Genomic DNA, 10760 nt, shown 5'->3' with positions numbered 1-10760 from the left:
ATCAGCGGGTTCTCATGGGGTCGTAGTGGCATCAATTGGCCTTTATCAAGTCCATGCGCTGTCTTTCAGTGGCACGACGCAAGCAGAATTGTAAATGAAGATGGCGACAACTCCGACATTTACAGTACAACGCTCACGCTACCAAGTACTGTACTAGTATGAACGATGCACAGCCTTGGTGCGCAACAGCAAATCATGACCAGACTAGTAACGAGGATGGATGGAATCTTCGGACCTCTGTCCAACACCTCTTTTTACTCCCTGGACATCAGTCCGCCTTCTCCGATGCAGGCGTAGTTTGAGTGTTGCCAGATTGCTTCGTGTTGAAGGTCGCACGAGCGCACGATAGAACTCCCTGTCCTGTTGCCTTTCCGACGACTGCAGGGTTGGCGCACATGAAGCGTGACCATGCACCAAGGTGATGCCGCTTTCGTGCAATGTACAAACTGTCTAGAGCAACAGTAATAAGGGCAATCAACGCCGTGCAAGCCTCTCAACGTCTCCCGGCTTCGCGCTGGACTGCACCACGAAATTCGCACTATGCGCACTTTCTTCAACTAGCAAACTTCGATTGAGCGCTAATTCGTAGTATAAATTGACCCGACATCGAAGTCGTACATACTGATTAAGCTAATTTAGCCACTCACGCGGGAGCAGAGGGTGCCAGCTGGTAACGCGCACGAGTTGCACTTGCACGCAGAGCATATTCCGCCATGGCCCTACGAGCGTCGCTGCTTCTGCTTGTCGCCACCGCGTCTGTCGCGGCCGAGACGCTACCGATCAACGGCTGGTACCCATGCAGCATCAACACCGAGGCGACGCGCCCGCCCAAGTCATCGTCGTCGTCGTCGGTCCTGTCGCTCAAAGCCAGCATCGGCGACGACGGCCGCATGTGGAGCGTGCTTCTGCACCCGATGCGCACCACGTACATCGAGGCGCTCGCGGCGCCCAAGCGCGCAACGACTGTTGAATGCGCTACGTTCACGCTGCCGCTGTGCCACGCCGGGCTCTGCACCGCCAACGCCAGCATGCCGACCATTCCCGTCTTTGTCAAGCGCGCGCTCGCAAGTACGCGGACGACGTCGACCAAGGCACTTTGGTTTCTCCAGGGTGGGCCTGGCGCCTCATCTGTCAACAGTACGGCACCTCCCCTCTTCGTATCGCGATGCACTTATAATACTTGTAGTGGAGTCGTTCATGGTGCTGCTCTACAACGTCCTCGGTGGCGCTGTCGACGTGTACACGATGGACCACCGTGGCACAGGACGTAGCCACCGGTTGACGTGTGCTGCCGCGCAGATCGAGACGTCGGGGAGCCCCACGAAGGGTCAAATCACCAACAGCGTCCTTGCGACATGTGCCCAAGACGTCAACGTCCAGCTCGGCGCCGGTGACGGTACGTTAGAGCGGATAGAAATGGCATGTGCAAGCAAATGCGATCTAGCGTCATTGCTGCGGTCCTTCTCGACGACGAGTGCCGCCATGGACTTGTCCAAAGTGATTGCGAGCCTCGGGAACGACAACACGTTTGTGTACGGCGTGAGCTACGGCACGTACCTCGTCGAGCGTCTCATGCAGCTCGAGAACCCGAGCATCAAGGGCTACATCCTCGATGGCGTCGTCTCCAACTCGGGCAGCCAAACCAACCAGAAAATGGTGTTTAACGACTGGGACAAGAACGTCGACAGCGTCGGTACGGGGCCCATCGTATACATTGACGGCACGTCTCAACACAGTAATTTGTAGCGCAAACCTTTGTCGAACTCTGCACGGCAGATGCCTTCTGCAGCGCCAAGTTTCCCGGCTCGGGTGCGTCAACTTTCGAGTGTCCGGCGGCTAAGGTCGCGTGCGATTAGATTTGAAGACCACGATGACCGCTTTGTACGCCTCCTTGGACGCGGCGCCGACCAAGACGCAGTGTGCGTCGCTGCTTTCGTCGGTGCAAGAAGGGCTGACGCCGTCAGACCTGCTCCGCATCGTCTTTTCGACGCTGCTCCAGGACCAGAGCTTGCGGCCGCTCATCCCCGCCCTCGTCTACCGCATCCAGCGCTGCAACACCAATGATGCGCTCGCCGTCTACAACTTTCTCGTCCAATTGACAAGCTCGTACGACGACAATCTTTCCTCAAACTATAATATCTGCTGACGAATATCGTTTGCTCTGGTTGCTTTAGGAGCAGCGACGACTCGGATGTGCTCGACTCGACGATGCTGTACAACCTCGTCGTCGCGTCCGAGCTCTGGCGCACGCCGACCGAGAGTGCCTCGGCGCTCGCGTCGGCGTTCAAGTCGACGTTAATTGGCAGCGACGTCTCGGACCTCGCGAAAATGTACTGCATTGCGAGCGGCGGCAAAGACGCCAACTGCGCCGGCGTCACATCCAAGCCGTACCGTCTCCAGTACCCGACCGACAAGTACTTTAACCAGCCGATCGCGATCCCCGCCGGCGCGTCCGTGCTCCTCATGGGCGGTCGCCTCGACCCGCAGACGTACTACAAGTACGGGTCGTACCAATACGATAGCTTCATCGGCACCGCCAAGCGCCTCGTCGAGTTCAACTACTCGGCCCACGGTGTCGTCGGCAACACGCCTGTCACCACCAAGGTATGCGACGGCATCGACGCCAAGGTCTTGACTGTCTCTAGAACGAAGCACCCTGTGGTGCGCAGATCCTCGGCTCGTTTGTGCGCGCCGATGGCGACCTCGCTAGCCTCGACACGTCGTGCATGGCCTTTGTTCAGCCCATGACGTTCCAGCTGGCATCCTCCGACGTCCAGTCGCTCATGGCGACGACCGATGCATACGACGGCATCCCGACGCAGAAGTTCACGCAAGGAATCACCAAGTCGGGTGGTGGGTCGTCCTCCGGGTCGCTCGGCAGCAACACGGCGTCCAACACGACGTCGTCAGGGTGGAAGACGGCGGCGATCCTCGCGTTCGTTCTCGTCGGGCTCCTCCTGCTCGTCATTGCGTACCTCTTGTACCGAGCCCGCGTCCAGGCCCAGAAACCGCCCACGTACAACGAACACATCCCCGACGCTTGATCCTGTACATCGTCGTCCTTGCTTGTCACAAACACTGCTGTATGGACATATCTAATATACCGATCAAAACCTCTCGACGACCCATCATGATGTGCGTGTCGCTGGTTCATTGCATAAAGCTATCGCTAGGCAACGTTTTGGGCTACACAGGGATTACGCTTCCGGCGACGCAGCGTCGCGGGCAAGGACGTAAATGTACGGACGATGCACCAGCTGGAGACGGCGGACGTCAATGCGATCAAAGATCTCGACCACCGCGATCGATGAAAAGCCCTACGGATAGCACGTTCCGTCCAGCGCTGCAATCCCGTCGCGCCGTACCTCACGCGCCGGCGTCTCCGTCACCAAGTAATCAAACGCGCTAAAGTCGGTCAAGTCTTCCGTCTTGTTGTACCTGCCGTATCGATAGCACGTCTAGTATCGACAGATAGATATAGAGATGTTTTACGTACGTCCACGCAGCATACTGCTCGCCAAAGCGGGAGACGCCCGTCATGGCCGCTGCCACGTCAATGTGCACGTGCACCGGCTCCGTCGCGCGCACATGTTGCAGCGCGTGCAGCTTTGCAAATGCGACGCCGCCTACGCCATCCATCCAGATCTTAGCGTCCAACGCAGAGGCAAACCCGGGTAGTTGGCATGCGACGCGAGCGTAAAGACAACCGAGCACAGCGCCGTGATGGCAAGACTTAGCACGACACACAGCAAGGGCCATGCGGTCTACGCAACGTCGATCGACCATCGAGACTCTTAAGGAATGTACCTTGTGCCGGCCGCGCCAGAGTTTGGCGACACCCTATGGTGGACACTGAAGGCAACCACCACGTGAGGAGGCGGTCGTACGACAGCAGACGCCAAATTGAGCATCGGCACCGCGTTCAGAATGAACCGAAGCTCCTTGTGGGGCAGGATCGAAAAGAGCAGCATGTACAAAACCACCTACATCGCCGCGTGACTGACACGCACGCAAGAACGCCATCCTCGACCGGCAGCACGTAGTAGCAGACGTCGCGGTCCAACCAGTTGGCTGATCGGAGCTGCGCCAGCCGCGCCGTCGAGAGGTTTGGAAGGATGGACCCGAGCGATCTACGTCGATACGTCGTCACGCATCCAATCGAGAAGCAGAGAGGACGGTACGTGAGGCCCAGCGGCAGCAAGACCGCAGACGCCCCGAGGATGCGGGGCAGCGCCGATGTGAAGTACCAATGGAACGGGTGTGTTCCCCACTCATGGCTCTTGTTGAGGATCGTGTTGAAGTAGAGCACCTCGCCCTCGGGCCAGAGCCAGCGCTGCCAAAAGGCCGAGTCCACGCCGACCGTGACTGCCAACGCGCTCAGCGCAGCCGTCACGCCGGTCCCAACCATCTCGACAAACCCCACCTACGACAGTATGGCTCGTCCGTGCACTGCATCAAACGCTTCCACGTACATGGCGCGCGACCAGCAGCGTGAGCAAGATCGGGGCAAAGAGCACGGCCGTGTCACCTCGAAAGATGATGGTCGAGACGCTGAGCAGCACGATGACGCGGCGAGGCTGGTGCTACGACGGCTTGTTCAAGGCGAAAATGCGCATGTCGTACCTGCATCCACGCCGCGTACGCCAGCAGGACCAAGATCTACGGCCCATCAACGTCGCACCATCGTCCATAGAGATAACGAAGGACGGTACAAGAGCAAAGATGTTGGGCAGCGTGCGGCTCATGTAGAACACCAAGTGGAACTGGACGGCGGTCACGAGGCTGTAGGCGACCGCGGTGTCCGAGCCAAAGACGCTGCCGATCGTGCGCTTGAGCGTCCGCCACGCAGCAAACGAGAGCAGCCATAAGGATGCGCGGGCGGCGACTTGCATCGACGCCTTGGAGAGCAGGAGCGAGGCCGGCGCGGCGACCGCGGCGACCGGCAGCGCGCCGAGAAAGGTCCTTGGCACAACGCCTGGGAACTCGAAATGGTCGTAGCGCGTAAGGTTGCGCTCATAGAGGAGGTCGTGGATCGCCTGGAGGTTGAAGCTCTCTTCGACCTTGGCGAACGGGCTCAGCCAGAGCTGGAAGGCGCCGACCGCCAGCACGACGACTTCGTCGGCCATGACGTGTCAAAAAGTGGTCCACACGTGGAAAACACATAACACGCACGTGTACAATCCAGTGAAAAATAAAAGTCGAAGTGAAAAACGCGTCGGCCACATCATCTCGTCCGAAACTCGTGCCAAGGCCTGGCGTGCCCGAGTGCTCTTCCAGGCGTTGGACGATTCACTGCAAAAATCAAATGGGGTCGTTCTCGGACAACCCTCTTGCATCTTGCAAGAGAGACGAGATGATAGAGCCTACATACTAGGCTCTATCACTTCGTTTCCTGGCTCTCGGATTCGAGAGCTCGACGTCAACGAACGGCAACGTGCAGCAATGACGATCGAACGACCTCGCACGAACCTCCATGGTCCTACGACGTAGAAAAACGAAAGCTAAAGCACGAGAAGACAGCGACTCGCGGAAGACAAGCACGTTCCATTCGATGGCGACGCTGTAACAGGTCGTCGTACGTGGCAATAGACGCACGCCATCATCTCGTTTACCACCAAGCAGAAAACGATCGCACCGGCGCGAGATCGCACAAGCAACCTGCCGTGATCAAGGAAGCATAGATGGTGGCGGAGCGTATCTTAAGTCTCGCACGTGATTGGCTTGAATTAAAACGGCCGCTAGCCGACTTTCAGTTGCGGCGACGACAACTTTGCACTTGGGACTCGACCTGGCAGCATCTTAAATAACAATACACACATAAGGTTTTGGCTAATGCCGCGTGTACATCTCGACGATCGTCGGCAGCGGCTTGATCTGGCTGCGCGCGACCTTGGACATGCAGCGCGTGAACGGCACGCGCTTTCCGGCCACCGTGAGCACGGTGCGGTTCAAGAAGGCACGCGGGAGGCGGATCGGCGACTTGGGTCGCTGCAGAAATCGATCCAAGAGCGAGTGGAAGCTCGGCGGCGACCCTTTCCGCGTCAGCACTTGACACCGCGGCAGCGTGCTCTGTGTCGGGCGCGGCGGGCTGGCCGGGCGCGGCGGCGGCGTCGGCTTCTTGACGACGTACGCCTCGTCGCTGGTCCCAGCGGGCGCCGTGGCCACCGACGCCCGGAGGCATTGACCAAGTTGGATCCAAACCTTGACAAGATCTGTCCAGGAACTGCGGCTGCTCATACTCTAGTCGGTGGAAGACGGTGCGCGGTTCAAGTCCAATTGGCGACTGGGTTCAACATGGTGGTGTTCATGGACCGCGACCACTTCCATATTTCTGTCGCCGGTGCAAAAGGCGGCTACCGTACATTCCCGTACACTCCACATCGCGCACCAGCCATCTACAAATTCCGAGACAAGCCGTCCGTGATGTACGGCGCGGACGACGCCGGATCTGTTTGATTGGCATCGCTGGCGTCGTCCAACGCCCGGACGAGCCAACACCAGGTTTTGTTGAGGTTGAAGTATCCTTGCCGCCATTCGAGCATCCTAACTCAATATTTCTGCTGCCTTCGAACGCATTGCGCGTCCGACGGGCTCGTTGACGCTGACGCGAGCAACCGCCGCCCGCCGACCCTTGGCGACGCGACGCGAATCCGCCAAACCTGGCTTGGGTGCAAAAACACACGGCGACACCGCGGCAAGTGACACGTTGGTGATGGCGTCGGTGCCGCGTCTTTGTCACTTTGGGAAAGCAGCGGCGAGCGAGAAGGTGCATCGCATTGAGAATCCGGGCATGTCTCGTGGCTTCCTCAGCAGCGGAAACAGGTCTCAAAACAGATCAAGTACGAGGGCTGCGCTAGACCAAGTCGTATGCATTGTCCTCGATGACTCGCAACGGCAGCTAGCATACTTGGCAATAGTACGTCATGAAGCTGCCACCTGCGGAAGCTGCAACTCACGAGTCGACGAACGAATCGACTCGCACCGTCCTACCAGCGAGTGCAAGGTGGATGCCGTCCATCCATTAGCCGCACCCAAGATACCGGTGCACACTTTTGTATGTGGGCAGAAGACGTCCTTGTTTCTGCTCTCCGTCCGACGACGCAGCTCGTTGGGTACACTGCAAGGAGGAGCCTCGCGCGCGGCTGCAGTAGCTTTCCTCGCCTCATGCAATCCTCCCGCGATATACGATGCTGCATTGAAGCACTGTAAGCTTACCGGTACCAGCTCTCAGCTGCGACTTGTGAGCGCAAGAGTGGTATGACGTCGTCGAACGAGTACGTCAGCCAAGTGCACTGCAGAGAAGGTTCCTCGCGAATGCTGCTTTGGCCCCTTGTGCAGCTTGCCGGCTCAGGTCGCCAGCTCGACCAGATCGTCAGCCCAGACACCCGGGTGAAAGACGTGCTGATGCTGGGCCCTGTACCCTCCTCCTCCTCCTTCTAACGTCATTCTGCTCGTGTGGAACTGGCTTCGACGTCGATTAGGGTAGTTGTGCTCGAAACATTAGCATCGCATTACCGTTCTTAGCTCGAGCTTCGGCTGTTAGAGTTGACTTAGCGGCAAGCAGTGGCGGAGATGGGCAGCGTCGTCGTGGTCGGTCCACGCCCGCGTCGGCACCACGAGGAGCCGCCACGTTTTCACGTCTAGAACGTACCACACGTCACCTTGCGAGAAGGTGAGGAGCCCCGCGAGGGCCGCAGAGGCCTTGTCCAAGTAGCACGCGCCGTTCACTTTGCGAAAGAGAAGGCAGTAGACGCTCTGCGCGTTGAGTAGGAGCGACGGGGCGTCTCGGCGACGGAGCGCGGGCTGCAGCATGCGCTCGATGCCATAGGTCGCAAGAATACAGCCCAGCGCAATGCCGACTGTCGTACAGACACGGTCAACGCGGCCAATTTGAACGCGGCCACTCACACAGACGAGGCCGTCGTCCATGTTGACGAGCTCGCAGACACGCGCAACGTTGGCGGTCGCACTTGGCGGTGCATCGAGGAGCGTCCAGAAAAAGGTGCAACTCCACGTGAGGAGCGAGCTTTTGTACGCATACGACGGCGTGTACTGCTGCGTGACGCAGCTCAAAATGTCGTTGAGGACGTAGACGAGCCACGTCGCTTCGGAGGCCGCGAGGACGATCTTGGTCCAATGCAGCGGCGGCGACACAAGCAGTGTGCCTAGCCCTCGTCTCGATAGCGTCAGCGTACTCGTATGCAAAAGACAGAGCGCCGTGAGGCTGCGCACAAAGAGAACGCTGCGACCAACCCAGACGATGCCAACCGTTCGGTTGAACTCAAAGAGGTTGAGGCCCTCAATGTGCCCGCGCATGTGCAGCGTGTAGCCCAAGACGATAATGGCCATGCTTATGAGCACGATCGTAATGTAGAGCACGATTTGCTGGCAGTAAAAGGCGTACGCTTGGGGAATCGAATTCGCGTCCGGTGGCATCGTCACGGGCACCACGCCAAGGCTCATCGTAGTGACAACGCCGGCGTCCCCCGTAAAGGCGACGACCTCGCGCCTGCCACTTGTCCACTCGTACAGCAGCATCCACCCATAGAAGCTCCAGATGCGGTCGACCGAGCCCAAGAGCGATAGCTGCAGCAGCGACGACGAGCCATCGCTTTGGCGTCCGTACTGCACGACGGTAACGTTGAGCACCGCCACGGAGTCGTAGGCCGCTTGCGCCTCGGCCGTCAACGCCAGCGATGAGTAGAACGTCTCGAGAAAACGTCCACCAGCAGTATAATCGTTTACGCAGCGACTGTCGAGAATCGCATCGCTGCGGCAAATATCGACATAGTCGTTCGCGCCCATGGACGGCGTCGATGTCGCATTGAACGCGGCCAAAGCAAAGAGCACTTGTGGCGCAGTCGGCTGCATCGCCTCGAGGTACACCGAGTTGCAGTAGCTCGTCGCGCCAAACCCGATGCCCATGCCAAAAGAGAGGAAACCTGAGACTGCGTTGTCGCCACACAAGAGGTTGCCGCCCGTCGAGATGCCGTTTGGTAGCGCCTGCCACACCATTGGCACCGAGAGTACAAAGTACTTGGTGGGCAAACCCACATAGCGCGCCTGCGCCTCGAGGTTGGCCGCCGAGAGCCTCGCGAGCGCGTCGCGAAACATCGCGTAGTAGCGCAAGAGCGGAGGTGGCACCGGTACAATGACCATGTCGACGGCGTTGAACGGCCCCAGGTGCGACGAGAGCGAGTGAAACCCGCTCGAGAGCGGGTACGACAAGGTGAGGTTGTCGACTAGGAGCTGCTCGCTCGATACATTGGCAAACGCGAAATCACTGCTCGATCGAAGCAAGCTGCGCCCCGCGATCCGCGACGCATTGGACGCGCCCACGGCCCAGAAATCACTCGCCAGCGCCCAGTTCATGACGTGGGACGTTTGCCGCGTCGGGTGAAAGCGACTTACAACGTTGGCAATTGGAAGTGCATACGAGAGCCCGAGTGCGTTTTCGACGCGCATGGCGTCCTGGAACCCGGTGGTTTTGAAATTCTGCCACTGGAGCTCGTAAAAGACGAGGTGGGCCTCCCGCCAGTAGGCGACTTCGTCCTCGACAGAGAGCAAAGGCGTCGATTGCAGAGACGTTAAAAAGCCTTGACCGGCAGACGAACGTTGGAGCTCATTGGCAATCCCAATTGTGAACGAATCCCCGTAGCAAGAGTGCCATCGACCCCAGTCGTTGAGGTTGCGCAACGCCGTCTCGAGGTACACGGCGGCGTTCGAGGCCATGTGGCGTTGGCATCGATCTTGCCGGCCTTGTGTGTGGGCCATGCCCCAGCGCTGGTTGACGTCGAGCCAGCAGTACTGCGTAGAGACCCACGGGAGCCGGCACGGATCCATGGTGCGCAGGCCGCGCACGGCGGTCGCAAGTGTGAGCACGCCACGGTCCTGGAGGGCACGGGACGCAGCCGTGACGGGCCAAGCAATGGTGGCGACCGCCTCGTCGTACGGCTGACTGTAATCGATGAGTGTCGTTGCGTCAAGGATTAACTCCGTGGATGCATTCGTCAAGAGGCGCTGGTTGATGGCGTTCGCGACAAACGCGTAGCTCCCGGTGGCGTTGAAGCCCGCCCAGAAAAAGTCGTTGGCGAGGTTGTCCCGCACCAGGTTCAAGTACGCGACGTTGCTTCCGAGCGTCGCTACAATGTAGAGGCAGCCAAAAAGCAGCGAAAGCGACGAGAGCTTGCATTGGAACCGATGACGAGGCGGCGCCGGCTTGATCGGCGTCGCACCGGCGACGATCGACGACATCGGCCTGGCCGCCGGTGGCAACAGCACGAGGCAATGGCGATGCCACTCGAACGTTTCCGGGGACAGCCACAGCCACAGCTTGGTGTCGAAAACGTGGGTCTTGGAGACAAAGAGCAGACCGCAGAGCAGGCCCGAAATGTCGTCGACGGCGATCCCACCGCGCGGCCAGTGCGCAACGGCGAGCGGTGGCAGCACCGTGTAGGCACTCTCTTCAATGCACAGGATTGCGCGCCGTCGCCGCCACTGGACGACCGCGACGCTCAGCGTAGAAACCAGAAGGAGAACCACGAGCCAGGCGAGCAGAAAGAGCAACCGAGAAAAGTTGCCAATTTGCACATGCCCGCTCGAACAGTAGAGCATGACGTCCATACCGATGCCGAGGCAGCTGCGCGCAAGCGTCGCGGTGATCGCCGGCGGCGCCAAAACGTCCAAAAGCCAAATGCTGGAGAAGCCCAGTGCGCTCACAACCGGAAAGAGGAGGGTGCGCGAGGGTGTGAGCGGGTGCA

General features: G+C 59.2%; 4 protein-coding genes across 4 annotated transcripts; 1 reads left to right on the top strand and 3 right to left on the bottom strand.

The window, feature by feature from the left end:
* Positions 1 to 713: 713 nt before the first annotated feature.
* On the top strand, positions 714 to 3125 carry SPRG_16522 (hypothetical protein; the record flags this gene model as incomplete). Its single annotated transcript, XM_012355798.1, has 7 exons — positions 714 to 1137; positions 1187 to 1390; positions 1445 to 1693; positions 1747 to 1809; positions 1857 to 2106; positions 2175 to 2604; positions 2646 to 3125. 7 exons carry the CDS (start codon positions 714 to 716, stop codon positions 3042 to 3044), a joined length of 2019 nt encoding a protein of 672 aa, XP_012211188.1. The 3' UTR covers positions 3045 to 3125.
* A 192-nt stretch (positions 3126 to 3317) lies between these two features.
* SPRG_16521 (hypothetical protein) lies at positions 3318 to 5126 on the bottom strand (the record flags this gene model as incomplete). The annotated part of the gene is made up of 10 exons (XM_012355797.1): positions 3318 to 3458; positions 3493 to 3626; positions 3671 to 3764; positions 3808 to 3840; positions 3888 to 3983; positions 4031 to 4071; positions 4177 to 4423; positions 4473 to 4583; positions 4624 to 4659; positions 4713 to 5126. The coding sequence occupies 10 exons, from the start codon at positions 5124 to 5126 to the stop codon at positions 3318 to 3320; spliced, it is 1347 nt and encodes a 448-aa protein (XP_012211187.1).
* Positions 5127 to 5829: 703 nt separating this feature from the next.
* On the bottom strand, positions 5830 to 6237 carry SPRG_16520 (hypothetical protein; the record flags this gene model as incomplete). Its single annotated transcript, XM_012355796.1, has 1 exon — positions 5830 to 6237. The coding sequence occupies one exon, from the start codon at positions 6235 to 6237 to the stop codon at positions 5830 to 5832; it is 408 nt and encodes a 135-aa protein (XP_012211186.1).
* A 1302-nt stretch (positions 6238 to 7539) lies between these two features.
* Positions 7540 to 10623, bottom strand: SPRG_16519 (hypothetical protein; the record flags this gene model as incomplete). Its single annotated transcript, XM_012355795.1, has 1 exon — positions 7540 to 10623. The coding sequence occupies one exon, from the start codon at positions 10621 to 10623 to the stop codon at positions 7540 to 7542; it is 3084 nt and encodes a 1027-aa protein (XP_012211185.1).
* Between the last annotated feature and the right edge of the window lie 137 nt (positions 10624 to 10760).

Source organism: Saprolegnia parasitica (genome assembly GCF_000151545.1).
Source record: "Saprolegnia parasitica CBS 223.65 unplaced genomic scaffold supercont2.308, whole genome shotgun sequence".
NCBI lineage: Eukaryota > Oomycota > Saprolegniomycetes > Saprolegniales > Saprolegniaceae > Saprolegnia > Saprolegnia parasitica.
This window is presented reverse-complemented; position numbering and strand designations above follow the sequence as displayed.